The sequence below is a fragment of the Arvicanthis niloticus genome, chromosome 5 (genome assembly GCF_011762505.2).
Source record: "Arvicanthis niloticus isolate mArvNil1 chromosome 5, mArvNil1.pat.X, whole genome shotgun sequence".
In the NCBI taxonomy this organism is placed as follows: Eukaryota; Metazoa; Chordata; class Mammalia; order Rodentia; family Muridae; genus Arvicanthis; species Arvicanthis niloticus.
The window spans coordinates 99,656,531-99,672,028 of record NC_047662.1 but is presented as its reverse complement, the minus strand read 5'-3'; the positions used below and the strand labels follow the sequence as shown (position 1 = coordinate 99,672,028).

At 48.1% G+C, this 15,498-nt stretch overlaps 1 protein-coding gene across 4 annotated transcripts in view; it reads right to left on the bottom strand.

Moving 5' to 3' along the window:
• Positions 1-15,498, bottom strand: part of Pax5 (paired box 5) — a 179,938-nt gene that overhangs the window by 113,955 nt on the left and 50,485 nt on the right. For all 4 annotated transcript variants that reach the window (XM_076935048.1, XM_034502772.2, XM_076935050.1 and 1 more), the window contains exon 6: positions 2,368-2,543. In XM_076935048.1, coding sequence (XP_076791163.1) covers positions 2,368-2,543 — 176 coding nt within the window. The remainder of the gene's footprint in view (positions 1-2,367; positions 2,544-15,498) is intronic.

The window sequence follows — 15,498 nt, the reverse complement described above, 5'->3', positions numbered from 1 at the left end:
TCGCTGGTAAATGGATAAAGTGGCTGGTCTCTAGCCCAGAGTCCCACTTCTTAGTGTCACTACCATACCACTCTGGGGAGTCACAAGGGTTGCAGGCAGGGACCACGAACAGTCAGTCAGGGGACAGTGAGCAGGAGGGGACTCAGGGAATGCATACCCTTGATGTACATGCCTTCCCCAGCAGCAGCCCCTTGCTCAAGCCATCATTTGTCCATATGATGGGGAACAGAGCACAAGGGTATGTCATTCATAGTCCAGCGCCTGCATGTGTGCAGGGCGGCCTCACAGCCTCACCCTCCATCTCTCCTCATTACACCATGCCACCCAGAGGTGAAGCAGATTAACCAGAAAACACTGAGTCAGTCATTATCCTGCCTTGCTAGACGTGCCTCAGAACTCACAGACAGGCCTGCACCAGGCCACGGTGTCCTGAAGGACACCATAGAACTATCTCCTCAGCGCCTGCAGCCCAGAGCCTGCAGCCCAGGCCTCCTCCCTGCCGGGCCTCGTCTCCACCTGAGCCCTTATAGCCTCTTCTTGGGATCCCAGGCACCATTCCCTCCTCAACACTGTAGCCCTCAGTGCACACTCCAGAGCTAAGACCCCCTCCTTTAGCCAGCACTCCACACCACCCAGAGAACTTTCTCGGTTGTCTGTGGCTCCTGAGTTCATGTCATACCATTTTGTGAAAGTATTGACAGAGATGATACCAAGTTTGTGCCTCTATCCCCTCCAAGCCTGTCACTGTGCTGGGCCCACTGCCCATGTGCAGGAAATGTGTTGGACAAGCGAGCACCCCAGTGGGTGGGGGTATACCTGGACAGCTCTGGGACACCTCTCAGTGAACACCTGATCTTGGGTCTATCTTCCCTGCCATTTAAGTGGATAAGTGGAACACATCTTCAGGGCTTCTGGGAGATTCCCATGAAACACAGAGGGACTCACTGAGACTCAGCATCTATGTTTCATTCATACTGGCTTAATGGAGATGCTGGCAACCTTTCGTGAGAAAGGCAGACCAGGTGTAGAGCCCTGAGCCCTCACCCTTGGTCCCCCATGACTGGACCATCACACGGCTCGGATAGAATGTGGCTTTTACCATCTCTCAGAAAGATTCAAGAGTGGAAAGCAGCTGCCTGTGATAGAAGTCGATCTCCTCCCCCAAACCCAGGCTCAGGAATAGAATCAGTTTAGCCCAGTGCCTATGGCCAATGCACTTGCCGGAGAGATGTCATTTAGCTTGTAAGAGAATGAGCGTCATCCTCCCACAGTCCATAAGACCAGACTTATCTCTGGAGGCTCTCCAGCATCCCCTCCTGTGTCCTGAATCCCAGACACAATGCATGGGTCCATGCCTGCTCTCTTCCTCACACCTCAGGGCCTTGGCACTGGCTGTTCACCCTGCTAGGTTCATTCCTCCACACCCACATCCCTTATTGTTGTGTACCATGGCAACCTCCAAGCTAGCTCAGTCTCTGCTTTGGGTTCTCAGAGGACCTCAGACATCTCCCCAGCTGTGATTCATCTATACAAACCTCTAGATTTCCCAGGCAAGTCCAAGCCTTTCTGCTCACTGGTGGACACATAGTGTCTGGTTCTGTGCCTTACTCATACTAGACAGTTGTCAATGTTAAGTGAATACTTGCTGGGCAGCCTTAGGCAAGTTGCTTTGTCTCTCTGAGCCTCAGTTTTCCTATCTATAAACAAACTGGCTAAATGATCTATAAAAGTTCCTATGGTTCCCAGAGAGCACCATGACAGAAAGACTCCATGAGATGGCACTGGAGGCCTTGCTCACATTCCTGGTGTCAAGAGGCTCCTTCAGGCTCTCAGGTGCTAGGGCCAGCTAGTGGCAGACTTACCTGTCAAAGCAGGGCCCTCTGATGCTGACACCATGTCTAGGATATCCACCTGCAATCAGTCTTGTGATGCCAAGCACAGGGCAAACATCATGGGAATTGTCCTGTACTTCAAGGCAGTGAGCCCCAAGCATAGAGTGGTTCTATATATTTAGGTCATGTTCCTGACAAAACCACATGAAGTGACCCAGAAGGTCATCACATACAACCTTATCTAAAAAAGCCCTTGAAAGGCACATAGTTATTAGTGGCAGAGCAACCAGGGGAGTCACATGCCTCTGTGGGTAGCTCCAGAGACAGAGCTACCAGGGCAAGATGCCTCACAGCCCCCAAGCAAGTCCTCCTGGCCTTATGGGATGTTGTGCCCAGCCAACCTTGGCCAAAATCAGTGAAAAGCTTGTTCTGCAAAGAAGCTGTCCCTCACCATACAAGATGCCTCTGCATCCAGCAAGCTGGCCCAGGTCTGCACTGGAGCAGCAGCTGGGGTGGGCAGGAGTCGCAGGCATACCTGCTCTGGTTTGATGGGTTCCGTGGTGGTGAAGATGTCCGAGTAGTGCTGTCTCTCAAACACACGGTCCAGCACCTCCAGCTGCTGCTGTGTGAAGAGGTCTCCCCGCATCTGCTTCCGGAGGAAGTCTCGGCCTGGAAGTGAGTGGCCATTCGGCACTGGAGACTCCTGAATACCTTTGATGAGCATGAGAGAGAAAAGGTAAGTGGAGGCTATTCTGCCACCAAAGGAGAGAAGGATAGACCCCCCCAAGACTGGGAAGGGGGGCTGACAGAGCCTCTAGCCCAGCTGCCTGGCCCTGACAAGGATTTGGGTAAAGGGCTTCCCAGACAGTAACTGCTGGTAACTGCAGAGCCAGCCTCGCATTGTGCATGCGAGGCACTGTGCAAAGGCCTTTTGTTATGTTATTCCTTTACTTTTCACAGTGAGCCCCCATGTATGTGCCACGGTTTGTGTTTGTACCCCTAGCACTTGTGTGATAGAAGCTTGATACTCAGTGACTGCTCACAGGTGGTGGGACCTTTAAGGGCACAGATTTAGTGGAGGAGGTTACAAGATTAGTCCCTCCCTTTTCCCTGGCTTCCTGGTGATGTCTATTCCCCTCTTCCTCTTCTTCTTCTTTCTCCTCCTCCTCTTCCTCTTCCTCCTCCTCCTCTTCCTCGTTCTCTCTTCCTATCTCTCTTTCACATAAGTGTGTGCACACTTACACAAGTCTTTACCAAGGTTAAGCCAGCACCACAAGTTTGAACTTTCAGAACCCTGAGCCGGGTAAGCTTCTTTATAAAGCTACCTGCCCTGAGGAATTTCATTACAGAAACTAAGAAAGGAACTAATTCAGGATATTACTCCTTTCCCTGTTTCACAGATGAAAATTTCAGGCCTAGAGGAATGAAACCATTTCTTTGCCCGAGGATTTGAGCTCAGGATGACTCGGGAGCTTAGTCATAGGTGTTATCACCCCTCCTGTTCCTCCTTCATTGATGTCCTCATCCTAGACATTTGTCACCACCATTATGACCAGTCTGTAACGCAGTGTTCTAGGAAGGCAGTCATACACCTGTGCTAGATGGCTTGACAAAAACCTATCAAAATCACGAGTGCACTATCCCTGGGTGACTGACTTCTGGGAGTATATTTTATAGCTGGCTTGTGTATATGGAAAATGATAGATGCACACAGTTCTTGGAACAAAAGACTGGAAACAACCTGTTTGTTCATAGAGAATGGACTAACCAGACCATGGCATTGCTTGGACAATGGAAAACTTTGCAGCCGAGAAAAGGAAGGGAACCAAAATATAACACCTTCCCGATCCCCGGAAGTAGGAAGGGTAGGCGAGGGACAGGTGCCGAGAGTAGTTCATGGTGTTTGTGTAAAAAGAGAAGAAAAGATGGCTTGGTATGTTCTTACTGATGTCCAGAATCTGTGTATACTGTGTAATGTCTTATTTTCTATAAGTAAAATACAATAGGAATACTGCATATACTGTGCATGATAAGAATGGTACCTGTGAGACAGCTGTGTTTGGTTTCAGAACTTGAAAGTTTTGCCTATTCAGAAGTGTAGATTAAGAAAATATTCTGGGGATTGGAGGCTCAGTGGTTAAGAGCACTAGCTGCTCTTCCAGAGATCCCGAGTTCAATTCCCAGTAACCACATGGTGGCTCACAACCATCTGTAATGGGGGATCCGATGCCCTCTTCTGGTGTGTCTGAAGATAGTGATAGTATACTTATATACATAAAAATAAACAAATAAATCTTAAAAAAAGAAGGAAAGTATTCTGCCACACTGGCTAGTCACTGTATCTATCTCTGGCGGTGGTGTTTGTATTTCAAAGAAAATACAATGAATTACTAATTTGAAAAACTGAGTGAACTGTGTTTCTTGGGTTTGTGTGTCTTGGGCTTGTGTGTCTTGGGTTTGTGTGTCTTGGGATTGTGTACCTTGGGTTTGTGTGTCTTGGGTTTGTGTGTCTTGGGATTGTGTGTCTTGTGTGTCTTGGGATTGTATGCCTTGGGTTTGTGTGGCTTGGGTTTGTGTGGCTTGGGTTTGACCTGTTCAGGATGAAAGCAAGCTTGAGAGCAGAGATTTCCTGCAAGGAAATGACCTCAGGGGTTCATTCTCTAGGACAGTTGTCCCTGCAGGCTGAGGAGAGGCTATGGAAACCTGGCCCAGGTGGAGGCCTACTTGTTCTGTTGGATTCTATGAGAGTACCACCAAGGGTCAGCCTTCCTACTGAGAGATGCCACATATTCCAGGCCTTATCACAAGAAGCATACACTGTCCTAGATGTCACTGTCATGTCAAAACCCCACCCATGTGAGGAATGAGGCTAAACCAAGAAGCCTGCGCTCTGGGATACTGTATCCCTGGGCCTCACTCCAGTGGCTCTGTCTGCAGAGCGTAAGATCTGAACAGACACCAGCTTTGGGTGTTTACCTGAGTGCTGGCCTTTCAGGGTCCTCAAGGAGGCTGACAGGCCCAGAGTATCTACACCTTCTACAGGAAGGGCCTTTAGGGGCAACTTACAAACTAACTGAGAAAACAGAGGCCTCTTTGAATAATGTCCTCAGCATAAAACCTTTGTCCCTCCTTTTTCAGGATCACTGGTCTCCAACAATCCAGGTACCTGATCTTGCCCACAGGATGTCATTCTTAGCACCCCTTCTTTCATCATGGCTCATCTGTTGGAGACCATTTCTATATGGTTACCAAGGACAGCAGACATGAGAGCTTGCTGCCCAGTAACGTACTTGTGCTGGTCAGCCCCCACCAGACAATCTTATTAGCAGGAGTCTAATGTACCTAGGTGTACTACGTGCATGCACACATATGAACACACACACACACATGCTCTCTCACACACACATGCTCTCACACACACACATGCTCACACACATAGATGCTCAGCTTGCTCCCACTCAGTGACCTCTCTGCCCAGTCATTCTGTGACAGCCACTTATGCCACAGTGACCTTGCACTCCAGAGCACCCATCAAGTTTCTTGCTGCCATGGAGATTATAACATTTTTTTAAGAGAGTGCTTCCTGCCTACCTACTTCAGCTAAACTCCCCATCCTGCACCCTGCCTCTCAGCCAGTCAACTAACTCCAAATTAAACCAGCTTCCCAACTCCCACCAAACTCTATCCTACTGGTTGTTCCCAGAGATGGACCAACTCTGCCTTGTCTGGAGGCTTCCCAGCTAACCGGGCTCTCTCAGCTGAGAGCCCTGGAAGGGTAAAACCTCGTCTCCACTGAGAAATCCCAGAGAGGATGACTTGACTCTGGATCCCTGCAGATCATGTCACTGGTCACCAAGTAGGGTGCAGCACAGAGTGAGGGCTCAGGGCATGGAGCTAACTCAAGTTATGTACACTGGGTCTTTGGATCCTATGAGAACACTGCATACTCTGCATGTTCAAGGAGCCTAGATAGGACCTGAACCCACCTCTGCAGAGTCTCTCAGGAAAAGGACTGGCCTTGTCCAGCTGTGACTTTCTCTAAGTCAGTATTGGCCCCATGGACTGCACTCAAGGGCACTCAGGCTGCCATGGTGACCCTGATGCTACCAGCTGGGGCTGTGAGCTGCTAAGAATCAGCCTGTGCAGGCATCAGCCCTGATACAAATCACTCTTTCCTGTTCTCACCCCCAGCACCTCCATCCACACACTTGCTTAGTGGGGACAGAAGAAGTAAGGGGCAGTTCCTTGAGAAGTCCTGGGATTGCTAGGTGTGACAACATATTACTATAATCCTAGAACTCAGGAGGCAGAGGCAAAAGAATTGAGAGTTCCATGCCATCCTGGACTACCCAGCGAGATCCTATTTAAAAAAAAAAAAACAAAACTAAATAATGAACAATAGCAAAAAGACTTAGGATACTCCTAAACACATAATTATATATTCAATTTAATAAATATTTAAAATGTTACCCCATACCAGAGAATATTAAACTTTTTAAATGATTTTGCTTTCAACTATGCATATATGTCTGTGTGGGGGTATATTTACATACATATAGGTATGTATATGTACCTATATACATACCTATATGTATGTGCATATAACCCCACACAGAGGCTGGGGACCTTGGATCCCCTGGAGCTGTAGTTACGGATGGTTGTGAACCAGTGGATATGGGTGCTGGGAATTAAACCTGGGTCCTCTTCGAGAGCAATGTGTGCTTTTAACCACTGACCCATCTCTCTAGGTCCCCAATTAAATTTCTAAAATGCAAACAAGAAGAGAAGATACAGGGATGAGGGATGCACTCTAGATAGGAGGAGTCCACTTCAGTGATCAAGCTAGTAAACGAGTGATTACAGACTGACAGTTCCCATAAAACAAGGCACAGAAGGATACAATATAGCCATGTAGTAACCCAAGGCACAGAAGGATACAATGTAGCCATGTAGTAACTCAAGACACAGAAGGATACAATGTAGCCATGTAAAGCGCCGGTGGGGGGAGGGGGGACAGTTGGGAAGAGCTTCCAAGCAGAAGCTGTGTTTGGATCACAAGTAAGGGATGGGCAGGAGAGGAACATAGAGATGGGGGTGAAACCACAGGAGATTATAGGGAGGCTCTGAGGCATCTTGTTGAAGGAGCCCTAGGCCCTCTTTCCTAAACTGCTTCCATCCTCACTGTTGAAGACCAAGTATCAATGGAGACAGTACTTGCATAAGCCACAGCAGGCAAGTGCACATGCCTCCACTTCCAGGATGCTTTCCATCCTGCCCCAGTGCTTTTCCAGCTCCCATTCTTAAGGCTCTAAGCACTCCACATCTTTACAGCAAGCCCTTGGGCCTTCGTGCTCACCCTGAACTATTCCCTATTCATCTCTTTCGGCCAGAGACAGTACCTGTACACGGAATTTATGACCGATACCTTCCCTCTGCAAACTTGGTCTGCACACATCAAGATCCCTTCACCTGTCCTCACTCATCCAGTCACCCCCTCCCTCAACCAAGCCCAGCAAGTGTTGATGGCAGGGATTCAGCCAAGCCTCATTGGTGGAAGAGGCGAACATCAACTAAAAACCGATCAGGCTGGACCAGGAGCAAGTAGCACCCAAGATTAGCAGGCAAGCAAAAGGGCAGCTGATTCTAAGAGGGCAAGGACATGCCAGCCTGCCTCTGAACACTGCACACAGTAGGTGCCTTGTGGGTATGAGCCACACGAAGAGACTGTGCTTGGTGGTAGTTACAGAAATGAATTCAAAACACAATTTCCATCACGAGGGCAGGACTGAACCTCCAGGCAGGTAGTGGGCTGTCTGACTTAATTGGAGACTGTGGTCTTGGAGGCAGGCTATAGAAAAACTCAGACCCATTTTATTCAGGCAGAAACTCCAAACCCACACCGTGGATAGTATGCTTAACTGTACGGACAGACACTGACAAAAGTGCAAAGGTATATAGGGGCACGGTATCTTTAAATCTTTTTTTTTTCTTCTCCAAATCAAATAATATGTAATAGACCCAGTGCTGGGCTTAGTCAACCATGGCTCGTAGAATTAACATTCTGGAAGCTAGCTTCAGGGGAGCAAGGGGCAGGAAGCCCCTTCTTGAGAAGCAAAGAAATGCTGGCTTCAAATTTCAGGTTAAGCCAATGTTATTCAGAACCCGGCTTTGAAGCTAAAAGCTTTATATGATCAGGTCTGGTCACGAAAAGCAGGAGGAAGCAAGATGACCTGAGATTCCCATCTGTCAGAGAGAAAGCTGTCTCTCATGTGTCTTAAAAGATCATAAAGCCATTGCGTTTTCTTCAAAGCACAGCGGATTCTGGGAGTTTGCATCTTTCTTGCAAGGTTCTGATTTGCTTCTTTGAAAATCATCACACATTTTATGTCCAAAGATGCTCACTGAGAGGAAAAAGATAAAAACAAACAGGGCTCTGCAAATCCCTTCTGGCATCCTGGCCTCTGGTACTCTGTCTCAGCTGGGCACTGAGGAGAGCTGCGGAACCAGGCTGGAGCCTCGGGATCAGCCTCAGCTTTTCTCAAAGTTCTATTTCTCCACAGATCTGGGACCAGCCCCAGCCCCAGCCCCAGACATGCCTCTTTGATCTTCACAGTTTCTCCCCAACAGGGCAGCCAGGCCCAGTAGGAATGGCATTAAGAGCTAGCAGACCTGGGTTCTAGCTGTGTGTGCTTAGGTAAGTGTCTCTCAGTCTCTGGGCTCCAGAGTCCCCATTAGTAAACTAAGGAGGCTGAATGAGTCCTTTAAAAGAATAAGTTGTGGTGGTACAGATCTGTAATCCTAGCTTCTGGGAGGCTGAGGCAGGAGGATCAGGGGTTTGAGTACAGCTTGGGCTCCATAGTGAGTCTAAGGCCTGAGCAACAAAGTTAATATACATACATACATACATGCATGCATGCATACATACATACATACATACATACATATCTCCACTTCTAACTCCCATCTCCTTCAAAACTGACTTAGATTTTGCCTGCTAAATAATAGCAAGTGATTACTGTCCCCTTTGTATTGTATTTGTAGGCCATCCCTTATACACTATTACCAATGCCCACTGTACCCCTAAATGGTTGCTTAAGCCAACCAATAGCTAATTACCTTTGTCAATGCTTTGTTTGGAAATGGACAAGCAGTAAGGAGGGCTTCTGTCAGGGAAATCTCTTTCCTTCTCTCTCTGTCTCTGTCTCTCTGTCTCTGTCTCTCTCTCTCTCTTTTCTCTCTTTCCCTCTGTGTGTGTGGTGTGTCTATATATGTGTGTATGTATGTATGTATGTATGTGTATACGTCTCCCTGAATCTGTCTCTGTCTCTGTCTCTGTCTCTGTCTCTGTTTCTCTCTCTCTCTCTCTCTCTCTCTCTCTCTCTCTCTCTCTCTCTGTCTCATGTGTGTGTGTGTGTGTGTGTGTGTGTGTTTTGCTGGCAATGGAAGCCAAGGCCCTGGAAAGGCTGGAGTGGTGCTCTCTCACTGAGCCTCTCAGGTCTAAGGCCTCTCTTTTTCCCTGGAACACATTCACTGAAGCCTTTTACAGTCTACTGAGCAACACTACTCAGGCCCCACAGCTGCACTCCCGTCTACTTCACTTCCTTCTACAACTGCTGCCACTGTGCTCCCGGACTGCCCTCACCACACACACAACGAAAATAGTACTAGAGAGAGCCAAAACCAAACCGGTCATTTGCCCCCTGGAGTCCTGAGCCAGCCTAATGGGCCCTGGATGTCACCTAGACATTTCCAACTTGGATCAGGTGAGCTCAAGGAACTCGGAGTTGATCTTTCCAAGCATAGTGACCAATTCCACACGCAACCTAGACAGCCATGGTGGCCCATACCTGCATTCTCGGCACTTGGAAAGTAGAGGCAGAAGGATCAGAAATGCAAGGCCAGACTCTGCTATAGAGCAAGTTTGAAGCTAGCCTTGGATACATGAGACCCTACCTCAAAAATAAATAAAACCAGTATATATAAAACAGACCAATCATGTGAAGCCGCATGTTTTGGGTAGGATTCGTAAGAAGCTTGCAGTGGACAAAATCACCAGAAGGGGCTCAAGGTCACGTAGGCTTGACCAAGGGTTAGGAGCCAGAGGGGCTGAGGATTCTTGCTGGGGCTACATTAGCAAAAGCATCTCTGCATCTGTCCCCTAGAAAAGAAAGGGGTTTGGCAGTGCTAGTGGGAGTCCAGGCTCTCCAAGCCTCTGGTGACAGCTGGCTGATGCTTTGCCTAGTGTCGTGCAGAGCTAAGTATGAGGCGTGTCTGCCCATCTGACTTTGTGGTTGAGAAATGGACCTGAGAGAGTGTGCTGGCTGTGGTCATTCAGCTCAGAAACAGATTAGGCCCTAGGCCTTTCCCATGTCCTCTGCAGACCATAAGACTAAAGCTTTCGGTTTGCTCACCTGCTGACTGGGAGCAGAGGCAGGCAGGACAGACCCTGGGGCTTTTATAGGGACCAAGTGAGATAACCCCTACATGCTTATCAAGGCACCTGCAGTCACCATCCTTCTCAGTGGGAACACCCTTCCCAGCCTCCCCTCCAAGGCCCAAGGTCCCCTGCCTCTGTCATCTGCCTTACCCATCATCAGCTGCTGCACCCCCCCACCCCCCAGTGCTCAGCAGGCTTCTTCTCTGGGTTCTAATGCCTCTTCACTACTGTTCCCTAAGAGCTTCATTCCCTCTGATCCCCAGACTGGCAAACCCTTCACCCTGCCCAGCACAGCTCAGCCTGAAAGCCACCTCCTTTCCAAAGCCCGTCTGAACACGCCAAGGCTGAATTAGCTGCCCTTTCTTCTGGATCTGTTAGAGGGTTTTTCACAGGCTATAACTATGGTCCACAGTTGGCTTCTTACCAGTCCCCTTGTGAGCCTGGTCTCAGGGAGGGGGGATCTCCATTTATAGTCAAGAGAACTTGGGAGATTAAGTGGCTTGCTCAAGATCGGACAGTAAATACACAGCAGAATGCTTCCAGGACTCTTACTATGTATGAGGATGAAGTGGATGTGTTTCAGGATACCGGGGAAGCCTGCGTACTCCACACTTAACAAACTCATGATACCCAAGCAACTTCTCCCTCTCCCAGTGTGAGCATGGGTGTGAATGAGTGTGAGTATATATATATATATATACATATATATATATATATGTGTGTGTGTGTGTGTGTGTGTGTGTGTGTGTGTGCGTGCGCGCGTGTGTGTGCATGTGTGTGTGAGAGAGAGAACAAGTGTGTGTGTGTTTGTGTGTGCGTGCGTGTGTGTGTGTGTGTGTGTGTGTATGTGTGTGTGTGTGTGTTACTCAAATCAAAGCCAAAGCCTGGAGCATACTTTCTAAATTCTCTACTTTGAACCTGTTACTTTAAGACTCTATCTTACTAAGTCGCCAGCCCTGCCTGGAGCTCATTCTGCAGTCAGGCTTTGAACTTCTATCCTTCTGCCTCAGCCTCCAGGGCGGCTGAGATTCCAGCCCTGTGCCACCAGATCCTGCCTGGTTTTTCTGTTTGTTTGTTAACCTCTCTAATTCTTACTTTTTTCATCTACAAAATGGGATGCTCATAATACTTGGAGCTACTGAAAGACCTGAATAGGAAGCATTGTAAACTACTGAGCACAACACCTGGTGCACAGTAGGTGCTGTGTGTAAGATCTCGTTTGTTTTCCTTGCTAAAGTATGAGGGGTCTGAGGGTGGAGGCCCTATGTGGTTATCTCAGATGAGGGGTCTGAGGGTGGAGGCCCTATGTGGTTATCTCAGAAATAAGAGATGCTAATCAGAAGATGCTGTTGTCTCAGACACAGGAAAAGCTGATCAGTGCTTGTTGACTAGATGGATAACCTAGGGAGCTGTGGGAGCCACAGGGCCGAACACTTCAGAGAAATGCCACAGTGGCCAGTTTCCATTATGAGTTCAGAGAAGCAACCAGTGTATCAGTGATTCTGGAGGAAGAGAGAGTTCCGTGACTGCAGGTTTATTTCTACCTAAGATTTGAAGCAGTTCACAAAATGTTGACCCAGAGATGAAGACTGAACCGAGCCCCAGGTTTCCTAAAGTTCACACCAAAAAGCAACTGTCTGCTGCTAACAGAAATGTGGTTTTTCCACTTAAGCTAATTCAGAGCTTCTATTCTCTGTCTGGTCCTATTGGGGTGACTTGGGGTTGCTCAGAAACAACCTAACAGTCTAAAGGGGTCCTGAGGAGGGGCCACCTGAGGTCAGGATGAATGAACAGGGACAAGGCACCAAGCTAGGAAAGGCCATGGGAATCCAGGCAGGGACAATCAGAGCCAGTTGGCTGCCATTTTTAGGGTATCTATTGGGGAACCAGGCTTCTTTCTAGGGACCAGCTTGGCAGGGCAGGAAATGTCCCATAGCAGCCCAGAACTCAACTGAGGTTCCAGATGATGTTATATTTGTACATTCCTCCTCAAACTAGGGCCACGGACTGAGAAAATCCGAAGTGGCACGAAGGGAAATCCCACTGGAACCAACACAATGCAGCCATTAGTTTCACTCAATCTCTCTTCTCGGGGAAGGAAAACATAAAATTGTAAAATTGGCAAATGCGTTCAGGTTTGACTCTGGTGAATCTGATTGTGCCGTGCGTTACCCGACGAGTCACAGGCACTGGTGTTGGAGAAGACCCAAGGGTCTAACTTTCACTCCCTTTGGGAATGGCATCAATGAGGTCAGATAGCAAGTCCAAATAGAGCTGTCAGCCAAGGCAACGTGGCCCATGATACCTGCAAGTCTCTTCACTCATCTCTCAAGAGTGCCAGGTGGTGTCTGGCATGGCCCTTGCTCCAGAGCTTGGAGGGTTCAAGTCTTAACTCCCATCCTGAAGTGGAGGATGTAGACAGTGGGTACTCTGGAAGTGCTGGGAGCCTGCGAGGCAGACATAGCCCTGGAGTCAAGCACCTGACTCCCCGGGCCCTCACAAATCTCCAAGGACAGCCAATTCTATTGCTGCCTTTACTTCTCAGATGCGGAAAGCAAGGCATAGGGAAGTCCTTGCTCAAGATCTGCAGCTAAACAGTAGAAGATCTAGGAACCAAACGCAAGCAGAATGTTCCAGCGTGTGCTCTGAACTCAATTTAACCCACTCTGTCATCCAGACTGGGACAGAATTGTCCAAAAACGCCTCCTTGGAAACAATTCAGCTTGAGTCTCAAGGCGAGCTGCAAAAAGTTAGCTGAAAAGGGGGGAAGAAGAAGTACATTCCTGTCAGAGGGAACGGTTCGAAGAGGCCCAGTTGCATGGAACCTGCTACTGATCCGGGAGGAGCAGAATGCAGATGAGGGGGTACTACACAAAGACCACAAACCTATGACTATCTGCTCAGCTCTAAGACTCCTCATCCAGAATATATCCAGACCCACTCTGATGTCCAAGTGGTGCAGACTTACTATCAGAACCCTGACAGTGCCGGTGTGAAGAAATGGAGGACACTGGGTGCATCAGAAACATCACGATGACATCAGAGAACAGAAGGGAACAACCGGTCTGCTCTCTCTGATCCATCGTCCAAGTCCACTACTGGCCCCCAAGGTACCCAATCCCTCCACCTCACAGAGAGCCATGCACTCTGATTAGCGGGGTGGTAACCACCCGTGAAAACATTCCAAAGCGAGTGAACTATCACAGGGTGTGGAGGGTGGATTGTTTCAAGGGAGCAAAGGAGGCTAAAGGCTTTGTTTTCTTTCTATCTTCGAGGACTCCTGTGCCCCTCCTTTCCTCAGGCCCACCCCACCCTCAGCACACCGAAGTCTGCCTCCCATCCTCCTGCTGGGCATAAATAATAGTTTAAAACCATATATGCTCTGCAATCTTTGCATTACCCCTATTCCGAGTTTTTAAATTGCTGTCTTTATTTTTCCCCCTCCATGGGCAATATAACTAGAAAGGTTCATATGTTGAAGTGTATCTGTCTGATCATTGCACAAATGTTTTCAAGAGAAATCACTCTATTCCTCCAAGATGGGTATGGGCTTAGTCATAGATCAGAGTGAGAGGAAAAAAAAAGATAAATCATCAAAGATCCAAAAATACTTTTCATTTGGAGAATATACCAGACCATTTTGATGGGGCTGATGGAATCCTTGTTCTGTCTCCATTACCTGCCTCGGGCAGCCCCAGCCAGGAGCCAACAGCCGAGATGATATTCTCCATAAGATGGTCCCCGATAGATATATATATATATATGATCTTCAACCTCTATTGATTGACCAATTTCACAAGCAAAGACTGGTGAAATGAAGCTGAAATGAACATCATGCTTTAACTCATTGAACCTATCAGGCCTGAGTTAATCTCACTGTCCACTGTCTCTGATAGAATTCAATTGATCAATCATGTTTCGGTGATAGTACCATTTCACTGGCTTATTGCTTCTTCATTTCAGAGCTTGACCTGTTAGATATACTCGGACTGGCTCGACTTCTCTTGGATACACAGAGATCAGCCACTGCCTGCCAACGTGTGTCATCTCCTGTCCCAGCTGAAAAGAACCCGAGAGGCTTTTGTGTGTATCTGAAGTGTTTCCCACCAGGCTCGTGCATAGGAGGGGTGGATTTATGGAGGATAGCAATCACAAGTGCCAAGAGGACTCTTCATTCTGAGCGGAACCCCCTATTCTTCCTTCCCTATGGGAGCGAGTTGATTTGTTTGGGCTCTGTGCTCAGCAGGAGCAGATTTCTGTATTAGCCAAGTGGTATATATGCCTAGAGAAAAGGTATGCTAGACAGTGATCAAAACAGCAGTCTCTACACCTCAGACACACTCGTGCGGAGCGTGACATTTACCTGCTTATCTGGTTCTAATGGTGGCCTCAGACACCAGCAACAGATTATGGCTCTCAGTGTGCAGATGTGGGGGAAATGGGCTCTGAGAGGCAGAGGTAGCTTGCCTACCATCTCAGTGTCACCAGGCCGGGTGAGACAAAAGCCCCAGGGAGTTCATTCCTTGGCACCTCTGACCCACAGAGACCACGCCATAGGCACTTTCAGAATTGACCAGTTATCTCAGGCAGACCATTGTGTTTCTGACTCCTTGGATCTTTGAGCTTTCACTCTGATAACTTTTGAAGTTAGGATGGATTCTAAGATGGTCTGTAACCCACAAACTTGGGGGACAAGTCAAGCTCAGAGTTACTCAGAGCCACCCAAGATACTCATAGTTTCTATAGTCATAGAAACTAATACCTTTGTCCTGAGCCCTCCGCTCAGGACTTCCTTTCTTTGCCTAGAATGTCCCCTAATTTATGCCAAAGCACCTGCCAAAGTTGTCCACAGCGACAACTTCACTCTCCATTTTCAACATGGTCTTGTGCTGTTACAGTTTCTCTGTGGCATTTAATTTAATTTTCCCAACACAAGCCAAGACTATGCTTTGGGAAATGGGGGGGGGGGGAATGTCACTGGGTGGGACTAACTGCCTGGAGGAAGAGGCTCTTGCAGCAGCATGGTCACCAAAGGGACCAAGGCAATGGCAGTTTGCAAATATTGTTTGTATCTGGTCAGAGCCACTGTCTGCAGTCAGAGAGAGTAGTTGTAAATAAAGTTGTTATCTCTGAGGGAAGCCATTGCTGTAGCTGGTACAGGCCTGAGGCTTGGAGGTGGGACAAACAGCTTCAGGACACCCTCTATACCACACTTCCGCCACACAAAAT